The sequence below is a fragment of the Haliotis cracherodii genome, unplaced genomic scaffold (genome assembly GCF_022045235.1).
Source record: "Haliotis cracherodii isolate W230 unplaced genomic scaffold, xgHalCrac1.p SCAF_9, whole genome shotgun sequence".
NCBI lineage: Eukaryota > Metazoa > Mollusca > Gastropoda > Lepetellida > Haliotidae > Haliotis > Haliotis cracherodii.
Window position 1 is genome coordinate 52,968,446 of NW_027266343.1, and position 27,558 is coordinate 52,996,003.

The 27,558-nt window shown below is 40.3% G+C and overlaps 1 protein-coding gene across 3 annotated transcripts; it reads left to right on the forward strand.

Annotated features, from left to right (window-relative positions):
- The first annotated feature begins 5,336 nt into the window (after positions 1–5,336).
- LOC139452481 (solute carrier family 23 member 2-like) lies at positions 5,337–27,110 on the forward strand. 3 transcript variants are annotated; one of them, XM_071233971.1, is made up of 11 exons: positions 5,337–5,544; positions 10,735–10,892; positions 11,356–11,435; positions 16,039–16,112; positions 18,023–18,204; positions 19,266–19,386; positions 20,741–20,897; positions 22,067–22,320; positions 23,319–23,592; positions 25,511–25,606; positions 26,050–27,110. In XM_071233971.1, the coding sequence occupies exons 1-11, from the start codon at positions 5,431–5,433 to the stop codon at positions 26,307–26,309; spliced, it is 1,770 nt and encodes a 589-aa protein (XP_071090072.1). In that variant the 5' UTR covers positions 5,337–5,430; the 3' UTR covers positions 26,310–27,110. The 3 variants fall into 3 exon arrangements, with proteins under 3 accessions (XP_071090072.1, XP_071090074.1, XP_071090073.1); XM_071233973.1 differs by lacking the exon at positions 5,337–5,544 and adding an exon at positions 9,915–10,266; XM_071233972.1 differs by lacking the exon at positions 5,337–5,544 and adding an exon at positions 9,915–10,250.
- Positions 27,111–27,558: the final 448 nt, after the last annotated feature.

The following is a 27,558-nucleotide window of genomic DNA, read 5'->3' on the forward strand; positions in this document are numbered from 1 at the left end:
CAAGTGAACAGATTGTATAATGGCAAGGTTAATATCAGTAGATGTTTTAGCATTTCCAGATGATACTTGGGTGTGGTGAAATGGGGTTTAACGTCGCGTCCAAGATTATTGCACTTCTATAGCGACGCGCATGTACGTGTGTGTGTTTGTGTGGCTGCTTGTCCTAGTAATAGTGTTAGCTCACTGAGATACCATGCCACAGTTTAACATGAATACCCCACTAAGATACAGTATACTGACTCCAAGCCGACCAGTCCTTGTTTTAGCCCCTTAATGCCGAGCGCCAGACAGGGTAACAACAAGTACCATCTTTTAACGTCTTTTGGTATGACGCGGCCCGGGATCGAACCCTGGACCTTCCGCTCTCCGGGCGGACGCTCTACCACAGGACCACGGAGGCGGTCACTTTGTATGTTGACTTTCGTATGCAGTTGACAGCTGTTCTGTGTTCCGTATACAATCCTTCCACTGATTATTATCATATGTGAATTGTGTTTTACATGTCAACTAACTACAATTGACCACCGGCTTAATAAAATACAGTAAGTGGGTTTGTTATAACGATGTCATTGTTAAACAACTCAGGGTCTAGTGTGGGAAAAGGCTACAAATTCCGAAAAGAGAATTACAAAAGATTTAAGTTACATACGTATTGATAAATTCTCAAATCGAACAAAGCGATTTGTCACAATATCTTGTGCCATGTAACTTAACCGTGGATATAACAAGAAAATATGAAACACATTTTGTCAGTAATTGTTGGCAATATATATAGACTATATATACATAGATAGAGTGTATGAGGATATTTCAAAGAACATCAATGCAACTTGGGCTTAAGCCTTTTGATTTGGTAGAGCCATTGTATTGCATCACCGTGTAATAATTTTCTCTTAACGTACACTGACGTGGATGTACAGTAATATGACAAGGACAGACAGACAGCAGGATGCGTGAGTGTGTGGTCAGAAATATTCCAGCTATATAGTACCGGTACCAGAAAGTAATGGCGTCAAGTCATAGGAGTGATTGATAGCATGAACAACGATCCTTATTTTAATCTAATTCTAAGTTGTTCTTGTTTTCATATACCAGTACTTACGGAAGACGGAATGTTTATTTTTCTCAAAGTCATTTTTGTTCTTGAAACTACAGTGTGAATACAAAGCAACAATGATTCCTTATCTGTCATCAAAATTAATGGATGTCACTCGAGTAATGTTGATAAAATCTGCTGTTTTTAGTTGTGAAGTATATCTTGTGTCAGATGCATGACTGTTCTGTAATGTGATTGGCTTAATCACGTCACGTGACTCTAACAAAGGCGCCGTCTCAGCATTCAGAACTTCACTGTTCGTCTGTGTCAAGCTGACATCCAAAATGGCAGTAACTCTTGATGGGTTATCGTCTATAGTAAAGGTTACACAAAACCAAACGTTTTCCCATAGACTTCTGTAGTTACGTTAGATATGTTTTTAAAATAAATATAATAATATTGGATAGCTTAGCCAGTTCCGTTTCCCAGAACAGGAAGCTAAACACACCACCTCCTGTGCCGCACCCAATTTCACCTGCTGAAAATATCTGTTGTCACTTTCAGCGTACGTCATCAAGTAAAAACACTGACAGCACAAAACACACAAATCAAATTAAAGTGTATACATTTAAGTTAGGTAAATCCATTAACCATCAATTGTAGAGTGTTTAAATCCTAGTATGACATAGTGGCGCTCGAGCGATTTAAATCAAACTTGCTGGGACAGCCAATTTGCCTAAGCACGTACCCCTTTATGGTCTCATTGGGTGAGTGAGTGAGTATGGTTTTACGCCGCTTTTAGCAATATTCCAGCAATATCACGGTGGGGGACACCGGAAATGGGCTTCACACATTGTACCCATGTCGGGAATCGAACCCGGGTCTTCGGCGTGACGAGCGAACGCTTTAACCACTAGGCTACCCGACCGCCCTATGGTCCCTTTGAGAAGTAATAGTGAGAAAACACCGATAAATAACATCTTATACAAATACATAAAAGTAGAATTGTGAAATTGCTGTCTTTTCGACATACTCAGGGATCTGAACTTTACGAGGAGATAAGGAATAAACATGACACAGAAAAATGCTTCCTTCAATCTTGTTGATAATTTGCAAATGTCTTAAGTGTTTACTCTTAACTGTACACTGCACTAGCAAGTTCTTTTTATAATCTTCGGCGAAGATTTCAGGGTCGGATACATTTCGGATTCAAAGTGGGAAGGTGTCTGGCAGGATTTCTGAAAACGGAAAGCTGACTTTTCATAACACACTAAATGATCAACTACCATTATTGTCGTAAGCGGCAACCAACGGCATCAAGTGATCAGGCTCGCTGACTCCAAAATGCGAAGTGCAGGCCGTGGTTTTGTCATCCTTTCCTTGACATTTTTTAACCGACATGTTAGCGTGTGCAGCGGGGCGTGGAGACATCCCACTGATGGCTCCCCTACCTTGACAACTTGCTGAGGGGTTAACCTCTGTGGTCATGTGGACAAGGCGCCTAACCTCGGATCAGAAGTCCGTGGTTCGATTCCCCCATCACGGGACACGGACATTTTGTGGCCGCTACACGTATACAGATAACGAACAATCGGCGCAAAATTAAATTAATAGAAACCAATGCGTGTCAGTGATCATTACCGTATTCGACGTAATGAGCATCCCACTCTAATAAGCGCCCACGGCGATATTTGCTAATATATTGGCTAGTGAACAATCCCAATTAGCACCCCTTCCGATTGATCAATTTACACAAGACTTAATTATTCTTGTATAATACGCACTCGTGTGTTATATGCTCCCATAATTATAGGCAATTAAATTCTGGATAAATATACCTGTCGTGTATAATACACAGAGACTTTTATTTTGTATAATTTCAGGCTGTCAGCATAAACCACGATATTTACAATTTTTCAGCTCTGTTTTTTCTCCTCCAAAATGTTATTCTAATAAGAGCCCCCTATTTCAAATTTTGAGAGCGCCCTGGGCGCTTATTACGTCGAATACAGTAATCAACGCATGCATATGTGTGGAAGGCAACCCTTGTAGTGTAACCGGTCTCCTCTCTGCTCACAAGTCTCACCTCCTTTTAGATTTAAGTATGTGATAACAATTCATATTGTTTGACCTGAATGGCTTGTTTAATTGTCCTTACCTCTATTTTCGTCTGTTAAACAGTCTGCAGACAGACAGAAGGACAGATAATTTATTTGAGTCTCTCCGCGTTACATATATAATAAACGGGGAATGAAATCTTGAAAAGTATCTTAGTGTAAAAGCATATAGAGTAGCGAACCTCACCTTATAGAGTAATGAGAGACTATGGTAAAAACATCTTTACACTTTCACACACACACATATGTATATGTATAAGATAGAAATGACTGTTAATAGACTGATTGATCGGTAACACTACATGGTACAAAGCATCCTTTCGGGGTGGTAAATTGTCATTGCAGGTTACAACTACCAAAGTCAGAACTAATAAAGCTCCAGCGAGCTGATCTAATTGCAATTGTTCCCCTTGAATGATATCAGCTATCAAAAACATTTGGAAAGGTTAATGACGTGTTGAGGATCATATCAATTCTGGTGTTCACAACATGGACATTGGCGTCATAGCGCACTGTGAATAATCATTATACTATGAGTTGACAACAAGTGATGTTGTTTTGGTAACTACTGTGAATAGATATAACATGAGGATTTCCCAAATGGGTGATGACATCATAAAGCACTGCCAATAGCCATGATATCGGAGGTCACATGCACATGACGTCCTAGTAAAGCACTATGAACAGCCATGACATCGGAGGTCACATGCACATGACGTCCTAGTAAAGCACTATGAACAGCCATGATATCGGAGGTCACATGCACATGACGTCCTAGTAGAGCACTGTGAACAGCCATGATATCGGAGGTCACATGCACATGACGTCCTAGTAAAGCACTGTGAACAGCCATGACATCGGAGGTCACATGCACATGACGTCTTAGTAAAGCACTGTGAACAGCCATGATATCGGAGGTCACATGCACATGACGTTCTAGTAAAGCACTGTGAACAGCCATGATATCGGAGGTCACATGCACATGACGTCCTAGTAAAGCACTGTGAACAGCCATGACATCGGGAACTGACACATGGACGTTGCCTTGGTAAAGTACTGTAAATAGTTACGATCGAGCCCAGGAATTCCAGCGTAGTTCGGCAAGGGTGGAAACTGGACTTTAAAAGTTAGTTAACTCTCTTGACTAGGGACGATGACCCATACCTGGTGTTATCACTGATTTTAAACGATACATCGACCTGATTATCATGAATACACAATGCCATTTAGAAAGTGGTCCAATGTAACTAATATTATATTTGGGATAACACTTTCTTAGTAAAGTACAGATTCTAGTACTTTTTTGGGTTGAGTCCCGTCCCACCGTGGCTGAGTGGGTTAGATCGCTGACTTTGTGTGCTGGCGATTAGGTGCCTCACCCTGGCAGGTGTGGGTTCGAATCCCGGACGGGACTCAACCCAAAAAAGTACTAGAATTTGTACTTTACTAAGAAAGTGTTATCCCAAATATAACATTAGTTACTGATTGTCACCACTTTTTGCTTTTAAAATCCAATGAGATCTTTATCAGGGGATAAAAGAGATTCAGTCTGGTATTCTATGGTGTTGACGTTTTACAATTTTTCACAGACATGAAAACAAATTAAATAAGACCAACTCTTTTATGGAGGACAACTACATGTAAACGTGAAACTCGAAGAGACACACATGTACAGCTGACAATTAAATGACAGTGTATTTATTTAGTTGTTGTCTAGGAAGGTCCGGGGTTCGATCCCCGACCGCGTCATGCCAAAAGACGTTAAAAGATGGTACTTGTTGTTACTCTGTCTGGCGCTCGGCATTAAGGGGCTAAAACAAGGACTTGTCGGCTCGGAGTCAGTATACTGTGTCTGAGTGGGGTATTCATGTTAAACTGCGGCATGGTATCTCAGTGAGCTAGCACTATAAATCGGCATCAGTCCGGACTAGTACAAGCAGCCACACAAAAACACACACACGTACATGCACCTCGCTATATAAGTGCAATAATCTTGGACGCGACGTTAAACCCCATTTCACCTCACCTCACCTCACCTAAGTCATTGCCCCCTCCACCCGATCCATTTAGTCGCCACGGTTAACAACTTTAGCTTCAACTAGTTCACGTATGACAGAGACACAGAACGGGCGTTACACACGTACATAAATCGCAGTAACACGGGTCAGCAGTTTTCCCTCTAGGAAAAGGAGTACACGGCTATTCAGAATACTGTTGTGTAGGTGCAGACACGATTCGAATTACACCACTGTCATACAACATTGTTGCACTTCGACCATGGATGATAACAACGTTGGTGAAAATGAAGCTGGTCGAAGGGGAAAGAACCGGATACAATATTCTGTGGATGAATCTCCCTTTCCTCTTCTATGGCCATTATTTGGCGTACAGGTAAGACATACACTGAAGGGGCAAATCTGGATAAAACGACTGTATGGCCAGCAGGAACGATGTTGCGTAATTCAGCAGTGTAAATTTAATATGTATTGTATATGTATTGACTGAAACGTGAGCACATAATTATGTATAGTTCAATCGCTTTATGATGTGCGGTACAGCAGATCCACCGTATGTCGTTACCGGGACCTGTACACTTGGACAGACCGTTGTTTGTCATGCTTGACCTGTTTGTACCGACATGCAAGCGTGTGCAGCCGGGCGTGGAAACATCCAACAGATGACGCCCCTACCTTGTCAGCTTGCTGAGGGGTGAATCTCTTTGGTCATGTGGACATTGCGCCTAACCTCGGATCAGCAGTTGGTGGTTCAAATTCCATCACGCAGTTTAACATGAATACCCCACTCAGACACAGTATATTTACTCCGAGCCGACCAGTCCTTGTTTTAAAAATAGCCCCTTAATGTATGACGCGGCCGGGGATCGAACCCCGGACCTTCCGCTCTCCGGGCGGACGCTCTACCACAAGACCACGGAGGCGGTCCATCAAATTAATAGAAACCAATGTGTGTCATTTGGTTTTTGGTTTCTCTAATGTTCTTCCATGAATTTGGAAATCCCCGCGCAAGCGTATATTCACAGAATAGGACTTTTTTCAGTTATTGTCGGTAGGCATATTTAGATAATTATGTCTACGATTAAAAGTTACAAAATGCAAAGTTGCAGTACTACAATATTACAATATTCAAAGGATGTGTGGCAATACATTTCGTGCAGAAAACACGATAGAATTCTATAAAGAGAAAGTATCTTAAGTTTTGGGGACAACAGAGAGCTTGGAATTTTTCGCTTTTCTATTGATGACTGTGGCAACATACCTTTTGCGTCACAATGAGCGATATGACGTAATAATGGTGACGTGCGATGTAGAACGTAAGCTTTGCAAAGCTTGCTTAGTTATCTTTTAGGCCCATCTTACGTAAACAAACTGCCTTAGCATATACAGCGCCATATTTTGTTTAAAGACTGTTGTCGGTGAATTCGTAATTCAAAGACTTCCCACTCAAAACACTGGACCCACCCCATGCCGCTTCACTCAAAATATTTGCTGGCACCAAAGAGTTCGCGTCAGTGCAGTGTAACTGATCTCCTAGCTGATCACAAGTATTAAGTATGTAATAACAATTTGGTAAATTGTAAATAGCCATAACAGGAGCCAAGAGTTCTGAAATGGGTGTTGACATCATAAAGCACTGTCAAAAGCCATGGCATCTGGAGGTCACACGCATCGGGAATTGACACATGGATGTTGCCTTGGTAAAGTACTATGATTAGCCACGGTATCTGGAGGTCACACGCATCGGGAATTGACACATGGATGTTGCCCTGGTAAAGTACTATGATTAGCCATGGTATCTGGAGGTCACACACATATGATGTCTTATAGTAAAACAATTTGAATAACCATGACATCGGGAACTGACACATGGATGTTGCCTTGGTAAAGTACTATGACTAGCCATGGTATCTGGAGGTCACACACATATGATGTCTTAATAAAACACTGTGAATAACCATGACATCGGGAACTAACAGATGGATGCTGCCTTGGTAAAGTACTATGATTAGCCATGGTATCTGGAGGTCACACACATATGATGTCCTATTAAAACAATGTGAATAACCATGACATCGGGAACTGACACATGGATGTTGTCTTGGTAAAGTACTATGATTAGCCATGGTATCTGGAGGTCACACACATATGATGTCTTTTAGTAAAACAATAATAATAATTATGACATCGGGAACTGACACATGGATGTTGCCCTGGTAAAGTACTATGATTAGCCATGGTATCTGGAGGTCACACACATATGATGTCTTAATAAAACAATGTGAATAACCATGACATCGGGAACTGACACATGGATGCTGCCTTGGTAAAGTACTATGATTAGCCATGGTATCTGGAGGTCACACACATATGATGTCTTATAGTAAAACAATTTGAATAACCATGACATCGGGAACTGACACATGGATGTTGTCTTGGTAAAGTACTGTGATTAGCCATGGTATCTGGAGGTCACACACATATGATGTCTTATAGTAAAACAATTTGAATAACCATGACATCGGGAACTGACACATGGAGGTTGCCCTGGTAAAGTACTATGATTAGCCATGGTATCTGGAGGTCACACACATATGATGTCTTATTAAAACACTGTGAATAACCATGACATCGGGAATTGACACATGGAAGTTGCCTTGGTAAAGTACTATGATTAGACATGGTATCTGGAGGTCACACACATATGATGTCTTATTAAAACACTGTGAATAACCATGACATCGGGAATTGACACATGGAAGTTGCCTTGGTAAAGTACTGTTAATAATGATGATACCATGTGTTCACAACATTGGTGAGCGTATGCAAGCCTTCCTCTAGGTTGTGCCCGGTATGTGTTGATCCCAGTGCATTAAGTTATGTGAAACAATCAGCCATGCTGCTGTTTCCGAGTCTCCGTGTGTAGGTGTGTTCTGTTCAACATCGGCGGTGTTGAATATCTGAGATGTGTTTTTTGGATACAAAAAAATAAGGTCAGGTCAAATTTATACTCACCTTGTGTGACCGCCCCGGGCAGCAGTCACGGCTCTGCATTTCCTGGGCACTGACTTGATATGTGTACGAATTCTGCCCTGCGGAATTCTGCGCCATTCTGCTTGTAACGGGTTGGCCAGTGGTGGAAGAGTCTGCGGCGATTTCTGACGTTGACGTACACGTCGATCGAGTTCATCCCAGAGGTGTTCGATTGGGGTGAGATCTGGAGATTTCCACGGCCAGGGCAAAACGTTGATGTTGGCATCCTGAAGGTAGTCCACCGTGACATGAGATGTGTGCGGCAAATAGTGCTGTGGTTGACGATGAAGTGGCGTGCAACAGAAGACTGCGATTCCCCTCTGGATACATCCTGTGGCGATGTTCCGATCGGCAGCGCTGAGTCTCGGCATTTTCGAACTTGAAAAATGTTGACAATTGAATGACAAATTATTGGCTTATGCTTACCTTTTTATAGCCACAAACATGAGTTACGAATGCCATAACTTGCACGTGTATTTTGCTTTACTGTTTTCCTTCATGATATTTTTGAACAAGTGTAAAAACAATGCCGTTAAAGACATTGCAAATGGACACTGGCTGCGCTTTGACCACCAACATTTTCCAAAAACACATATCCAATTTATATACCACATACTACCTGTGGGTTTCTTTCTTTAAAAGTGTATGTGGCAATGCTACATTGAATTGAATATTCAATGGTTGTTTGTGTCATCATCGGTTATTCACTGCATGAGTCACAGCTACACAAAGACATCCTGTGCTCGGTTACAATGTTTACCTGTTTATCTGTGTCAACCTGCATATCACCAACGTCGTGTTGTAGGATTACTGCAGTGTGGGGTGAGGCAACAAACAAATACTTTTTATGCAATTTGTGTCATTGGCAGGTGCTCCCAGTAGGGCAGGACATACCCATTTCACAACAAACACCTGGTATCATATCCGATTTTCAATAATCTATTTACCTAATTGTCACCACTGTTTGCTTTGTACACCCAATGTGATCTTTATCGGGGGATAATAGAGACTGATATTCTAACGTTTTACGTTTAATTATTGGACATGAAAACAAAATGCATACAACGAACTCTTTTTACAACATGTATATGTAGACGTGAAACGTGAAGGGATGTTGGAGTTGACTCAATTAAAAGACAATGTAATTATTTTGTTGTTATTTGACCCCACACTATAACAGAACTATGGTGACAACCTGTCAAGTCTGGATCAGGCAAAATCAGTTGAGGTACATTGTACGATTTCCACAATCAACTAAATCACTGCGCCTCCCATGCGATACAGACCGCTTCCGTGGTCTAGTGATAGAGCGTCTGCCCGGAGAGCGGAAGGTCCGGGGTTCGATCCCGACCGCGTCATACAAAGAGACGATAAAAGATGGTACTTGTTGTTACCCTTTCTGGCGCTCGGCATTAAAGGGCTAAAACAAGGATTGGTCTGCTCGGAGTCAGTATACTGTGTCTTAGTGGGGTATTGATGTCTAACTGCGGCATAGTATCTCAGTGGGCTAGCACTACAAATCGGCATCAGTCCGGACTAGTACAAGCAGCCACACAAACACACACGTACATGCACGTCGCTATATAAGTGCAATAATCTTGGACGCGACGTTAAACCCCATTTCACCTCACCACCTCACCCATGGACAACTCGTGCTTTAACAAGTTTCACCTTATCTGAATATACCCTCAAGTATGTTCAGATAGGGATAGAACGGGCGTCACCTGATTCGCAGTAACAAACGCGTTATGCATGTGGTATGTGTTCAGAACATAATTATACGATCGTATCTGAATGGATTGTGTTTCAACACGGGTAGGTAGCTTTCCCTGTAGGAAGAAGAGTGTACTACGATTCAGGATATTATTGTGTACGTGCAGTGCACACCCAATTCAGGTAACACCACTATAACACATCATCGTTGCACTTCCGACCATGGATGACAACAACGTCAGTGAAGGAGAAGATGGCCGAAGAGGAAAGAACCGGATACACTATTCTGTGGATGAATCTCCCTTCCCGCTGCTTTGGCCAGTATTTGGTGTTCAGGTACAACCTACTTTGTGTATGTACACAGAAGGAGATTAAGGTGGTGAATATGTCTGTATAGGATCCAATGTCAGAGAAAATTGTGTGTGTGCATTGCAGCTGAAGTGCTCCGGAGGCCACATCATTTAACTTTCACTGATCGTACCGTAATGCGATTGATCGTTAACATTGTAGCCTCTGGGGTCATGTTAACCTGCTGTTATCAAACAGTTGAACATCATGGTTCATTAAAGGTATATTGCTGCCTTATTTCAAACTCACTTTAAACATACTCTGTGTCAACCCAGGAAAAGAAACTTAGCTGCGTCAATCGATAATATACAGGATCCATTAACGGGTCCCGTCTGCCATGTCATAGATTCTGCAAAAGTGTTCCATGATTAAGTTTGTGAAATTGGTACCTGATTATTGTTTGGTTAAAATCAAATATGAACATGTTTTGAATAATATGAACAAAAACAAAACAACATTTTCAATATTTCAGCAATCTCTGCTTTGTGTGGCTGGCGTCATTTCTGCACCCATTTTCATTGCCATCCAACTCGGCGTCAGCGACCAACCGGAAGTGCGCAGACAACTTCTGAGTATAGGATTGTTCACATGTGGAGTGGCCACTATACTTCAGAACCTAATTGGATGCAGGTGATTTTACTGTAGTTGAACGACTTCTGTGATCAAGTAAATATGTTTGTTATGCGAAATTTAAGATCGAGAAAAAGTGTTTGTATGTATAATATATGCGAATGTAACGATCCAGTAAATATGTTTGTAGTTAGCATATAAGGTAATGTAACGACCTAGTTAACATCTAGTAAACATATTTGTTGTTGTTTGTTTTTTGCAATATTCAGCTATATGACGACGGTCTGTAAGTAGACCAGTGATTGATATCATGAGCACCGATCCACGCAATTGGGATACGATGCCTTCCATCAACCAAGTCAGCGAGCCTGACCATCCACGCCTCTTACGACAAGCAGGGATTTTGTAGTTAGTATTGGGTATTTAGATTAGGTTAATGTGTGTGAAAGTAGTGAACATAACATGGACCTATCTCTATCAATCAAAGATGAATGTCACTAAATGCAACCTATTAATATTTCAGACTCCCCATCATACAAGGAGCAAACACCTCCTTTATCGCTCCGATGGCAGCTATTTTCAGTCTAACAAAGTGGAGTGATGGTAGGTAAATGCTTCGTCAATTTCTATAGCCGTACATACTTTCGGACAGTGGAGCAGACAAGGGTTTATAGAAGATTTCTTAGTCGATTATTTCCCAATTGATGAGTTAAAATATGAATATGATAACTTTGCTATTCCCCGAAAGTCCAAATCCTGGGACTACGCCAACACCAGCCACATTGGTTTGATATGGTATGCAAGGCACTGAGGTACAAAATATGTCCTTCCAGAAAGGTTTAGGATCACGAATGATTGTGAACACTGTAGTAAGTATTTAAATGCCAAAAAGCTTTGTAAAGAAACTTGTAAAAGAAAAAATTGATTATGAAAATCTGTTCCTGAAGAAGTTGTAAAAGCTGCAAAAAGTAAAGATTGTAAATTATTTTGGAAAACAATTACGAAATACTGCTCTAGAGTTCATTAGATCATTATCCATCACTGCTGACGATTGGTAGGCCTACTTCAGAGAACCTTTGAATCAGCAAGTCAAATCAAATCACTCATTTGATAAAGATGTCGCAGATGTTTCAAAAGAAATTCTTTCATACACTGTGATGAACTTGTCAGTGGGTAAATATCAGAACGTGATATTATTAATGCTATACAGCATTTGAAAACAAGCAAATCACAGGGACATGAGGGGATCCGAACAGAAACTGTGAAGGAAACCTGTTCTCTGTTATCAAATTACTACAGAGGCATTGCCATGTTAGATATTAAAATTAAAATATTCATATCAAAATCAATTCAATATATTAAATCTCTTATTATTGTTGAAGATTGCCCTACGATTAATCACATATTAACTTTATATTCACTGTCACATAAATACATGTATATCAGAAAGAAGCGTGGAAAATATTACTGTGTTTGACGGCATTTGATACGGTGGATCGAAATAAACTTCTTTATACGTTGCTCAGTAAAAGTAAAAATGGTAAGATATGTTCACTACTAAGAAGTATATATGGAAACGTAAAAGCATCTGTAAGATGTAGTCAATATGTTGTGACTGATGTATTCAATACAAGTACAGGTGTAAGACAAGGATGTATACTATCACCACTCCTTTATATCTTGTACTTTGATGAGCTTGTGAATGAAATCGTGAATACTGATTGTAGTGGTATTTTTGTAGATGAAGTTGTACACGCATTATCGATTTTACTATTTGCGAATGATGTTGCAATGTTTGCAGAGATTGTTCTTAATTTATAAAAAAAGACAGATGTTCTATATAAATATTTGGCTACGTGGGGAGTATTTGTAAATACTGGCAAAATAAAGTTGTTGTTTTCAAGAAAGGAGGAAAGTTGAGAACATGAGAAACATGAGAAATAGTTATTCAGTCCAAAATAACTAGAAGTGGTATCATAGTACAAATATTTTCATGTCGAAATGTATTTACAAAATAAAGCATGTGAAATACTTTCAAGGCAAACAGATAACGCAATGTATTCAGCTAATCAGTTTATTAGTTAATTGAGAAATATACCCGTTGAGTCGCTGTTTGGGATATTTAATGGTACAATACACTCAATACTGGTGTACGGCTCGAAACTTGATGACTTTGGGGACATAAACTGGGCCTCAGCATTGGTTTGCATATGCGTGGATATCCCAGGATGTTGGAAATATAATCATGTTCTTAAAAATGTTTAAACAACGATGTAGAGTTTTGTATTGTCAAGGCTGGTCAACTGATATCAGATGTCCAAAATCGATACTTGCCTATACTATGTTTAAGATGGAAATAATACCAGAGAGAATTTAACAAATATTCGATCTATATATTTACGTAGATGTTTAAAGAAGTTCAGGTGTGGTATACATACCCTAAATATAGAGTTATACAGACTATCCAAAGATAAGGATATTTTTACATCAATGTGTCCCTACTGCACATATAAGATGAATACCATGTGTTATTGATATGTCCAGTATATGAAGATGTAAGAATCAAATACCTGCCTAACTATACTGAACAACAAAAGTTCCTCTGACATTGAATACGATTTAATGCAAAGTTATGTTTTTTACCAAATTGGAAACAGATAAAACAGATAAAAGACTCCTGTAAGTGTTCAAATGGTTTTATTTGCCATACTGACTTAAGAAAATGCGTGATTTCATAAAAAAAACCATGAACATGCCAAAATGTCATTTTACAAGTCAATAGTGTGTGTGTCCACCTCTGGTTGCGATGCAAGCAACACATCTTCGTCTCATGGAATGGTCCAGGCGTCGCACAAAGTCCTGTGGGATATCTGTCTATATCTGCTGGAGCATGTTTCGAAGTTCCTGAAGTGTCTGTGGAACACGTGGTTGACGTCGAGGGCGCCGATCCATCTCACCCCACATGTGCTCGATTGGAGAGAGATCAGGGGAGCGAGCGGGCCAGGGGATGACATTCACGTTGTTTTGTTAAAGAGAATCCTGAACAAGTCGAGCAATATGAGGACGGGCGTTGTCATGTTGAAAGGTAATGCCAGGGCCATGACGACGCAAAAACGGAAGAAAAATCTCTTTTGAGATTTCCCTCTACCACTACCAAACGGGTACTCTGTCTTGCTGTAATCCAACCCCATACCATAACGCTGTCGCCCCCGAACCGATCTTCTTCATTGACACAATGAATGACGTACCGTTCACCTCGACGTCGGTACACTGTGGCTGAGGGGAAAACGAGACTCGTCAAAGAATGGATCTTGTCCCCACTGCATGGACGTCCAGCGTTGACGCTGTCTGCACCAAAGTAGACGTGCTTGACGGTGGTTCCCTGTCAAAATGGGACGTCTGGCGGGTCTTCTGGCGACAATCCCTACACATCTGAGGCGACGACGTACGGTTTGTGAAGATATTCGTCGAAGGCCAGGGATGCTTCTTGCAGTCACTGTTGCTGGGTGGAATCGATTTCGTATGTGTGTTGTTCGAATCCAGTTGTCTTGTCGATTAATGGTTATTCGTGGCCTGCCACTCCCAGGATGGTCTCTGACTGCATTTGGCTGTTGACAACGTTGCCATAAACACCAAATGGTGTTTCTGTGGTCGTTAAATTGTCTTGCAACATCATGTTGACCCGATCCTGCTTCAAGCATACCAATGGCTCACAGACGCTAATTTTCGGACAGGCGTGGCATGTCGTAATGGTGTAACTTTGTTGTTTTTCTGAGTGGTTGTTGTCAACACGATGCTAAACAATGCATATGAAATCCCGTTAACGCACATGTTTTTATATCCATTCTTGGGTAGTGTAATGCATGGGGATTGCATAAAAGTCCACTTTGGCATGGAATGCATGCTTTTCTGTAGCAGTTGCGTTTTCGTGACTTAATTCGATGCATATACTACAACATTGAAAACCAAACTTTACTTGTTTGAAAAATACACTAAAATATTGGTGTCACAGGAACTTTTGTTGTTGAGTATATTATTATACGTACCCAACACAAAGACTTGCAGTTTTTGTTAATAAGATATGTGAAAGAAAGATGATACATTGAATATTGTTAAAAGTCAAATGTATACATCTATTCGGTTACAATATATAAGACGTGCTCCACGACGAATTGTCCTACTACAAAATGTCATTGTACTGTTGGCCTCATGGCCACATATACGAAATACATCTGTCTGTCTATCTGTCATGTACTTTCAGACATTCAGGCAAGACATAGGCATACCTATGGCACCAATTGTGCACCCCTTCTTGCTGATCTATTTCATTATGTACAGGACTAGGAATTTCTGCTCGGACTGACAAAATGTTTAACTGAAACTTTAGGTACATGTATATCAGTTTAGACTGACAAAAACAAGGCTGTCTGACAAGAGGGATTACTTCAACTTTCCAATAATCACCTATGTCTAGCAATGTTTCACGATTTTAAGGTAGAATCGAGCATGCTTTTTCTGCGAAGATTGCAAAGATATTTGACTATTGCTCAAAAGTGTTTGGATAAGGGTGATACCATTCAAGGTCTCAGTGAAGCTGGAAAAGGGTTTTATGGCAGACATATGGGCGACTTTTCCAAATTTTTAAAAACTCAGTGATAAATGATATGTCCGAAGCAATTAACTATTTTCTTTTAGATGAACAATTGACTTTCTGTTGATATGTTTGCGATGTTACCTCATTAGTGTCTAGGCCTGACAGCTCCATACCCCTGCTTGTGGGTTTCACCTAAATGTTAAAACTTCAAAGACCTACCTTACTTCGGGCTTTCCTCCTTCTTTAAGCCGTTATATAACTGGAATACTGTTCAAAGTGGCGTTACACCCAACTTGAATAGGTTTGTGAAAGGGGGGCTCCGACGGGGCAGGGTACGTTCACCTTTTCTTTATGAATATGGGAAAGGTCTTGTCGCTTTCTTTATGTTAGTAGTAGTAGTAGTAGTGGTGGTGGTGGTGGTGGTGGTGGTGGTAGTAGTAGTAGTAGTAGTAGTAGTTGTTGTTGTAGCAGTGGGTGATTACGTATCTGATTTATTAAATCTCTTCCTTCAGTAACAACACTGTGGACCCAACGTCCACTAGAACAGGATATACTGATGTTTAACATTGTACAGGCAAACGTCAGATAATGAACTGTTCTTCTCAATGCTAGAGTCTCTCCTGAAGGAGATCCCAACAGTCAATGGAACGGTGACGGATGAACCCTGGAAGATGAGGATGAGAGAGGTAGGTACTCATATATAGGGAGTGTTAATCTTTTATGCTTTTTCTGAAATCGTACCCAGTACTGATGTATCGTTGTCAGTACAGGCAAAGTACTCCTTACCCACATTTCTGAGTCACCTCGCATATGGCAATACATATGCTCCATATAAAATCTCTTGCAAGTGATGTTAGAACAAACGTCAAATAGGAAAAGGCTGTTCGTTCTTTACTAAATACTACCAAACATAACTATTTTAAGAGTATCATTATAATCATTTTGAAAACGGGCAGTTAATTTCGTCACATACAGTTTCTAACGTTAAACCTAGAATGTAATGATATATTGTGTATATAGAATGTTTTGGCATGTGAATGGCTTGCACTTAGGAAGTGTATGTTATATGTTGTATCCCACAGCTAGTTATTGGCGTGTACACGGTTATGAAAAACCGAACTTTGCAGTCACTGTACAAATTGTATGATTCCCAAAGTCACTCTACAAGTTGCCTGACAAGTTCAGTCATTCCACACACTCACAGACAGAAAATTAAGTTTATTTGTTTGAAAGACATATATTCAAACATTTACCTCTTAAATTACTGAATACGCAAAGTTCAATGCATCAAAGAATAACATATGAAAAGAAATGACCACGACACAATGTCACAACTAATATAACTATGGATCAGCATGGACAAGAAGCAAGAGTTGAAAATAGTCGGCCTATCATAATAGGATCATCGAATACAAGATTGACTCCTAATCATGTTTTGAAATGACTGGATCCGAATACAGGTTACTGTGTCCTATGAAAGAACAAGGATACGTCATTAGAAGTAGGTCATTATTCAGGACGTGCTACTAATCAGGAAATACCAGTTGAAACTCAACGATGGTTAAACAATCCCTGCGAAGACCTTCATGTTAACTTTATGAATCTACCTCTGCTGGAGAGTCCCACTATTTGTGCGAAGCTCTTCTCTAACAACGAAACGTTATCATTATGACAATATCTTTCTAAACCTACATACTTTTCAGAAACTTTTGACTAGCAACAGCGTAAGGATTTGAAAGATGTCTCCAAAGTTCTTAATTATGAAAATACTAAAATTTGTAAAACCACGTGATGTTAATGAATTATATTTGTATCTCCTATAACCACCGTTGGTTGAGAATAAATGAGTTGAGTACGAATTTCAAGTAAATATCTTCTCGTGGCCTATGGTAAAACGAGACACTTTCAGAATCAAGGGTCAGCTGACCCACATGACTCCACTTTAATAGGCATATGTGACAGGTCCTTATTTAGTATGGACGCCAGGGCAGAGGTGATCTGACTGCACCCGATACTGCAGCACCAGCACAGGTCAGCCTGATGATCCCTGATGCAGGAGGCAGATGTTGGTGCCACCCAAGCCTAATCTCTCTAAAAAGTCGTCATTCAATGGATTGTGTTGATATTGCCCCTTTTCTGTAAAACATGATCATGTACTTGTGCCTTGAATTGTTTTCTTCTACACTTAGTTTCGGGTAGATTGACAATGCTTGTTTCAAACTTTTCAAATAAGAGATTGATTAACAGGTTTCTTCAATAATTGTACTGGTCATTTCTTGTGCAGACATTTGTTTTTGTTTGGGAGGATTATTGTTTTCACTTTCATTACTCTCCTTCATAGAACAGCATAACGTGAACCTCAAACAAGGGTTTGTATCTGTGGAGTGTCATATCTTAATTACCGCCGTAATATTACTGGAATATTGAGTAAGGCGTAAAACATCTATATTTTAATTTGACCGATGCAATGCTTTTATACATACGAAGTGTGTATGGATATACCATACTTTCATCTCCAGGTGTTTGTCTACAAGAATAATACGCTGTATCATCGCTTCCAGAGTAATGTTTTCCAATTCTACCTTTGGACTTTCAGATACAAGGCAACTTAATGCTGGCCTCGGCAACACAGTTTGTGCTGGGAGCCACCGGCCTTGTTGGTTTCTTTCTCAGGTTCATCGGTCCGCTCACTGTCGCCCCGACGATCACAGTCATAGGACTGTATATAGGACAGTTTGCCTTGCCACTTTGTGAGCAGCACTGGGGAATAGCTTTTCTGTAAGTGTCACTCCGTCTGAACGCCGCTCGTTGTGTTGTGGAACACTCAGCTCATTCTTTATGCAACATGACACAATCTGAGTGCTCGACACTCGTAACAATCATATTCTGGCGTACACTTTCGAGAGTCGCTGCGCTACGTTTGTGTGGTGGTACTATGCTCTGCCTATTTCGCCTTACTTTGGTTCTAGGAACCGTGTCCTGCTTCTCTGGCGAATAACTAGAATCGGTTTCTGTACTCTGTCGAAAATACATTCTTCTGTTTGTTCCCAATTTCATTGTTACCGTGGTTCTTTTCAATCGTTCAAATCATGTAAAGAATATTCTATTATGTTTATGGTTAACTGTTGTATTGCAAACTATCCTTTCACCATCGTGTGAAAGTATCATGTTTTCGTGGTAGGGTGGAGATAATCCTACTTAGACAGAAACGAAAGCGTTCAGGCTAGCATAATATATATGTTTCGAGACAATACATACCAACAGAAAAAAGAAACTGTGCTTCAGATAAAGTGGTGAAACGTCTCCGAAGATATATTCTATATGCGCTGTTCACATTCAAAAAGCACGTTTGTGAATATTTTCCCCCCAACAAACATACAAAATGTGTGACGTGCATGATCATGCACGTACACATTGTGAATCACGTCCTTAAAGTGGAGGAGATGTCTCCATGAATACATAGTGAAAGATACATTAAGCACATTTATGTTTTCGTTAGTATACAACCATGTGAATACCTATCACAGAATCTTACACTCCACGTTGTTTCGAAGATTAATTTGATAGATATGCGTGTTCAGTGTCATCTTATATAAATGTTTTCCATGTCAGCATGTCACAGTGAAGATGGCATACTTGACATATCTAGCTCTAAAGCATCATACTATGCACTGCTTAGGTAGTGTGATGGGCTATTTGGATGAGTTATCGTTTGTCTCTAAGTGGATTGATTTATAACATTTCCGACAGGCACATTACATGAATCGTGTCTCTGTACCATGTACAATGTGATGACTAATGACTTACGTCCGAGTCTGAGTCCGAGTTGTTTACTTCAGATCCTTGGCGCTGATGATCATATTTGCCCTCTTCTTGTCCACCATTCGAGTTCCACTTGCAACATATTCCAGACGAGAGGGTTGCCATGCAAGTAGGACACCGATCTTTGAGCTGATACCTGTGAGTATAAGAGGCATGCGTACTCGTTGTTGCGTTTCATGCATTGAGTGTGTGTGTGTTGGGGGGGGGGGGGGGGGGGGGGGGGGGGCGGAGAGAATTCTCGATTACCCATTGATTATCTATCCATTCTATCATTATAAATGCTATGGACCCATTATCTGTATTAGATACATCTTGAGTCCACGTCGCATGTAAGTGAGTGAGTGAGTGAGTGAGTTAAGATTTATGGTCACATCGACAGTATTTCAGCCATATCGTGCCTTAAACAAGTTACATATTAATAATACATAAATTTAGACCAACAAAGACCTGTCGTCAATAGACAGTAAAACAACTGGAGTATCACAGATTTGTATTTAAAAGTAGCATGGAACGATAAAAGGGTTATGACTGGAACTGTTAACCTGAAGAGGAACCAGCAAACAAAGTTAGGCCACCATGCCAGGGACCATGAGGACTTACGGTTATTTTAATTTTAATTTTTTACCGTACTTCTGCTATATGTTAACCAACAAGATTTACACCATCTCTCTGGCTACTGGCGATTGTTAGAAAGTTAAGCCGACAATTAAAATTTACGAGTATGCTACGAATATGCCCTGTAAAACTATGGCAGGAATAAATGTGGTCGTTCATACTCTCCCAGGGGGAAAATAATGTTACGCTACTTCAAACCCATTTGAGAGTATTGCCACTAACAATCTCACATATCAAATTTACTCATGAGTAAATTACTCATGCCTTTTAATATAATAATTTATCAATTTTACAAAAATAACCAAAAATTTTGTAAGAAAGATATTTTTAAAACAACAACGACAAATGATTAAATGAGAACTCATCCTAATTAAAAGGCACGAGAGACATTCTTTGGGGCGTTACTGGTAAGGGAGATATACATTTTAATTCAACACGTCTGCGTTTGAGATTAATCAGTCACGAATGCCTGCTGTAGCAGACTCAATGGGACATAAATGGCAAATAGTTATGACAATTATATGTATGGATCAGTAATGACACCAGGTTTTCGCAAAAAGGATAAGCAGGGATAGCAATTCATATGGGAGATTGTGATTGTGAATGCCCAGGGTATTTATGACATTAACCTTGAGATTTAATACACTAGATAACCGAGATTGAAGACGGAGTAACTATTTGGCATCCTTGCCTATTGTTATAAATCAATACTATTTAGATATGAAACGTCAACGCCAGAGAATATTCAGTCTCAATTATCAGCCGAAACAGATTTGGGCGTTAAAGGCAACATAATGGTGAAAATTACATAAATGAGTTACTGAAGCAGTAGACAAGAATATAATCAATAACAAAAGAATATCGAAATGCTCCTCAGGTCATCCTCGCCGTCGGGGTTACGTGGCTCCTGTCGTTTGTCTTGACGGTGACGGACGTTCTACCCAGCAACTCCACCCAGCATGGACATATGGCCAGGACTGACGTCAGAATCAACGCCCTCTACGATTCACCTTGGTTTTACTTTCCACTTCCGTGTACGTATCGGTATCCAGCCTTGTTGGGAGTCCGGGTCAGAGCCCAGTCCAGTTTCCACCCTTGCCAATAAGGCTGGAATAACTGGGCTCGATCGTAGCGCCACCGGTGGCTATTACCAGTTATGACCCTTCTTAACCTCTCCTATGGACCAATCAAATTCCACCCCCGTATCACTTGCGTTTGCTTCACACAAAATGGTGGCGCCCAGTCAGGACGATCTGATCGATAATCAAGATATATTTTTGATAAAACGGGTCTTACATCGCGAAATCTATCAAATCATGTGAGCACCTTGATTAAAAACGTGAAAAGATTTGGAAAATATCTGCTGACAACGAGTTGGCGGTGCACATGCTTTGCAAATCCTTCAATCGACTGAAATCTGCATGACAGTTCATGAACCGGATTTCGATTTCGGAGCGCGATTTTGATTGGACTATGCATAGACTCGTTAGTCCAGCCACAATGTAACTCCATAATACCAGCCTAGTTCGGCAAGGATGGAAACTGGACGATTATAGTCAGTTAGCTCCCTTGCCTCGGGAAGATGGGGTAGAGTTGACTGCCAGTTGTTTGTACCGGGTGGTTAGGATCGGTCAATTTTGTTCATTGCAATTAATATCAATGACTCGATTGTCTGGTCCAGACCCGATTATTTACATCCAGCTCTCATGCAGATTGGTACGTATTAGGTTTAACCAGAAACACAGAAACACGCACGTATCTGTATATTCATAGAAACCATAGACTGTCTCTGATTAAAGTTTGAGAGCACCTGATTGCTATCCAACTGAAAATCGCAGTGCTTTGACAAAGTTGGTGGAATAAACATATTGGGTCACATGGAGTATTCAGAGGTGTACATATACACACGGCAGAATGTGTAAATTATAAGAGTAAATCGTAGATCCCATGCCTGTCTTTCAAAGTTGCTAAAACCTCACAAGTCACACATATCTCTGTCACACATATCTGTGCTTTGTATACACTAGACACATTTGTAACTGCAACCTTTGTCGGGTGTAATGTTAACATGGAATTTATGCAGGTATCTCAATGATACGAAACACGAAGCAGTCTACTCTATTAACACCAATTTCACCTCACCTCATCTACCTAGACTTGTGTACCACCAACTCACCACGCACATTATATATGGCGGTTTCAGTTCAGTTTGGAATGCCTACAGTCAGTGCAGCAGGATACGTTGGAATGCTGGCCGCTACAATTGCTTCTACCATCGAATCTACCGGGGACTATTTCGCTTCAGCGCGTGTGGCGGAAGTTGTTCCGCCGCCGCCTCACGCCGTGAATAGAGGTGTAGCAATGGAGGGTTTTTCAAGCACTATCGGCGCAATGATTGGTGGAATCTGCGCAAGCACTTCCTACAGTGAAAATATAGGTGCCATTGCTATTACAAAGGTAGATATATTAAATATAATATAGATATAATACTATCAGTTATGGTGTCGTCCTCGCCCAATATTGTTCTGCTAACCTAACATCACGCCGTATACGGCAACTAAAGACAGCATAACGAAATTAATATGCCGAAAAGTTTACACTATTTGGTATGTTTGTCGCACGTCATGTCAAAACTTAAAACTCAAAACTTAACACTCACAACCCGAGACGTTAAGGGTAAAAGGGAGACTACTCTTCAAACATCAGAGGCCAAACCATATTGATAATTTTAACTTAATATAATCTTTATTTTAATCATGAAGGTTATCCAAAAAAACATTAACGTCCTTCCCTTCAAAATTATTAATGATATTAAAACACAAAACAGTGTCGAAAAACGAACTTCTGCACCAGAATTTTCATGTGAAATATGTGAGGTGTGTTCGAAAATCCAAAATGGCTGTTACTGACGGTATACGGTCTCATATCAGGTCAGTAACAACCATCTTGGATTTTTACTGACGGTATACGGGCTCATGTGGGGTCAGTAGTTCTGCTCTCAGATTGGTAAATCTCACTTTGAGGCATAATGAATATGTATATTATTTTTATAGATGTATGTTTTATACTAGTCATATGAACGCAATCAGTACGTCTACTGTTTACACTTACTTCGATATGAAATAAATCTGATATTTATCATTGTGAAAAAAACGTACAACTTTATACTATGGATAACAACTTCTGGTTTGTTGCATACAGCGATGTTTCGATGAAGATTTTTACACCGTTATCAAGCTGGAGTGACAACCAAATGATGAGAGGAATATATGCATGACATTCTGTGAATAAGCAGCACATTATTATTGACAACAACAGTAATAGATAACAGGTAAATAATTGGATGAACACACACACACACACACACACACACAATATGTATGTATGATATTTATGTTTCACACAACAGATGTTATTCTAACTATATGTGACAAGTCTGTGAACACATGTTGTAGATTGCAAGCAGGAAGGTGTTTGTCACAGCCGGCATTCTCCTGGTTTTGGCTGGCGTGATTGGCAAGATCGGCGCTATATTCACTATCATCCCCGACCCTATCATTGGCGGGGTGAACCTCATCACCCTGGGTATGGTGACGGCCGTGGGCGTGTCCACACTGCAGTTCATTGACCTCAGGTCGTCACGGAACCTCATGATAATCGGGACGTCAATGATGCTGGGACTGAAGATTCCCGACTGGATGGCTACACACTCCCAGTCCATTGATACAGGTAAATACCCGAAAGAGAGAAGTGTCTCTTATCAAGAAATGTTTCTCCAGTACAAACCTACCACAAATCTCGAAACAAATGACCAACTTGCCTTGTCTATCCCAAACAATACAGACTAAAGTCCTTCGGTGCTCGATCCTCCTCTCATCCAGGTGCCTAAACTATGGAACCCCTTCCCTTCCGATTCGAAAGTGCACCTAGTATAACTGTGTTTAAATATGGACTCAAAAGATTCAGCTCTTCGAGCGCTACAACTGAATGTGTATACTTTTATTATCTGATTTTAATATCGTTTAATATCTGTTATATTATATCTGTTGTATAGTACATGTACATATGCTATCTTGGGCATTGAGCATGTCCCTCAGTGGTGTAGAATTTTGCGATATAGAAATAGCAATGTTATTATATAAAGATTACAACAAAAGATGCCGCAAAGAGGGTATGGGTGATCCTGGCACTGTCAGGTTGGTTAGGCTTATCATCAGCTCAAAGCCCTTGACCCCTCTACACGCAGCCCAGACAGCAAATTGGACTTCTCCCATCAAGCGCTGCCTTGTCCAACCCACCTTGTCCAAAACTTTTCGGAGAATAGGAAGAACACGGGTACTCTCACAATGTCAGGCAACAGAATGGGAGGTACAAAAACTAAAGCACCGTGAACAATGAGAGTTGGACAACTTGGGATGCAAGCGTGACATTTCGAAAGCGTGGACTGCATATTTGCCATGTTTTTCCCGAATCTTGTCAATTACATTAGTGTCAAAAGGGACAGAAATTACAATAGCATAAATGATTTATTAAAAAGGAAAAGATCAGGATTGTTGATCCGGGTAGGTCTGATGCTGTACATGGGCCTATTCCAAAGAATTTAGTATTTATCATTTCCCTCTACATATTCTGGGTCGTACCATGCAACCATGTGTTGTCCCATTTTGGCTTGCGTTCATGCAATGGCGGCTTTGTCATGGCTAAAAAGATGTGTTTTGACATTATTTATTTATTCTACATTGTACATTTTCTCTCATATCCCAAACAGTTGTTTCGATGACGTTTAACTGAAATTAGCGCGTTCTTCCATTCCTGGTCTAACCGCGCCTGCCTGTGTGAGGTCACGAAATTGTTTTACTCAACGTAAAATCTGTTGTGAGAATATTTGTATAAATCACGAAAAGGGAATTAAGGCAAGTGTGACATAAGTTTGCTATGAAGTTTTAATTTCCTAAAAAACTTCTGGGGCTTCTGGTTTTTCACGTGAGCAATTGGCTTGCCTTTGCTCGTGACTGCTTCCACCGGTAGGGCAGGATGCGAATACTTGGTATCACTGTTTGATGGGTGGTTCCTAAACACATCTTCATGATATAGTCCGAATCGCACAATCGACTTTGCTATTAGCAGATTCCCTGTCTTAATTTTCTCTACCAAGATTTCAAAGACTTGCTCAGAAATTGTTTGATCAAGGTTACAACATTCAAGGCCTCAGTAAGCTTTCAAAAAGTTTCATGGTAGACATGTGGAGGACATTTCCAAATTCGACTCATCACTGACAAAAATTATGTCCGTTGCAAGTCCCTAGTTTGACTTGTGCAATATGTTCCATGTACCAGTTTGTATCAGGTGAACAATTGTCTTGCCTTTGCATGTGTTTTTGACGGGTACCACCGGTAGGGCAGGATACGCGCACCATTTTGTGAACACCTGGTATCATTACTATTTGATATTTATTCATAAACACTCATGATATAGTCGGAATCGTACAATCGACTCTACTTCACGCACTTTAAATATACATATCGAAAAGGTTTTGTCGTTTTGGGTTTTTATTATTGATATATAGAATATTCTACTCTAAACGCAGACTTAGATGTTAATTATGTAAACCATTATTCCCTCTGTAACTCGGATGAATGCTTTACAGGAAGTGCCGATTTTGACCAGGTGCTGACAGTGCTGCTGTCGACACCCATGTTTGTTGCCGGATTCACTGGCTGCTTCCTGGATAACCTTGTGCCAGGTACACTCACCTTGGATAAGTATCTATTCTTCCATCATCATTTATCGCAATTCTCCATCATCAAGTTTGTTTCACCAAAGTCGTTAAGGTCTAAAACCTGCACCAATTGAGCTTTCTCTCCACACTAAGCAATAGCAATGTGAACAGCAATGCGAGGCATTCAAAGTAGAAGAAAAGCAATAACACGTTTTTTTCTTTCGTTTACTTTTATTATTTCATCCGTACGACAATATATATAAGTAACTATATCCTTCCAATTAACTTTTTTATTCGTATTACCTTAACCGATTCCACATCTCAGAAAAATATAACCAAGACAATGAGGTCATGAGTGCATTGCCATTGGCTTCTCTGTGAAAAGCACTTTGGTGGTATACGTAAATATATTCTTATTATCAATAAATAATGATGCTAATGATCTTTATTTATTGATTTATATGAAGGCACCGAAGAGGAGCGAGGCATTACGAAATGGCGTTTGAGTATGGAAGGGCCTGGCGACTATTACATAACAGGCGAAGATACATACGAGTTTCCCTATGTCACTCAGTTCATCAGAAGGATAAAATGTTGTGGTTACTTCCCTATGTCACCTACATTTGACAAGGAATTCAGCTGCGGTTGTTGTTGTAAGAAAAGGTCAAATAGTTCTTCATATGGTGTAGACAATCCCGTTGCGATGGAAAATGTAGAGAAACTGTAGCCATGCACATGTCAGAGCATCTACGCTTCAGTTTAACACAAACCCAAACATTTGCTTCGAACGTTACAGTTTTTAGCGAAATCGTCCATGAAACAATTGCAAATTCACAAGTACACTACCTCTAGCTATCGGTTGAAATTCAAGAATACAATGTGGCAGCTCGATAATTTAGTTTGTTTTCACAGCAATGTATTTACTTTGTCAAGCAAAGTTTCTAAACGAAATGTAATGTTCAATGACACATATGCTGATATTGACTTTATTCGCCACGACAATAATCCAGCGATGGAGGCTTTAATCATCTGGCATCTTCATCTGATTTTCGAGAGAAGGGATGTGAAATGGTTCATTCTGCTGATTCAAGAATGCATTGGAATTAAAGAGACAAAACTGTTTCCATATTCAGAGGAAATTTCTGCCAAAAACAGAGTCGATTGTACGATTCCGAAACTGCAAACTTCTTTCCTTCTTCCTTTAACCCTCATAATAAGCCCGTCCAGTAACACACCCACAAAGGCTAACATAATGCATACTTAAAACTTCATCTGAGGTTGGGATTCTAATTGAACGGACATATTCAAAGTGCTTTAGAGGCTGGCCTTGGACTTTTCCTAACATCGGTGTTCTACTATGAACGCAACCATGTATCGTGAGGGCGATTGTATTCAGATTCACTTTATTCAGAATTCCAGGCCCTCTAACTCATTGGTCATTAAAGTTATCTAAAATATAGTTTATGTAGGGAATGGCTTTTGGATATTTTTACATATACCACTAGTTTATGGGCATAGCTTGCTTTTAATAAACTTGAGCACATAAGAAAATGGTTTGAGTTTTCATGAAGGTGTGACTACCTGTAAATGTGTAATGTTGTTCATATTAACAACTAGGTACATGAGGTGAGGTGAGAGGAAATTGGGTTTAACGTCGCGTCCAATATTATTGCACTTATATAGCGACGTGCATGTACGTGTGTGTGTGTATGTGTGTTTGTGTGGCTGCTTGTGCCAGTTCGGACTTTTGTGCTATAGCTCACTGAGATACCCTGCTGCAGTTTAACATCAATACCCCACTCAGACACAGTATACTGACTCAGAGCCGACCAGTCCTTGTTTTAGCCCCTTAATGCCGAGCGCCAGACAGGGTAACAATAAGTACCATCTTTTAAGGTCTTTTGGTATGACGCGGGCGGTGATCGAACTCAGGACCTTCCGCTCTCCGGGCTGACGCTCTACCACTAGACCACGGA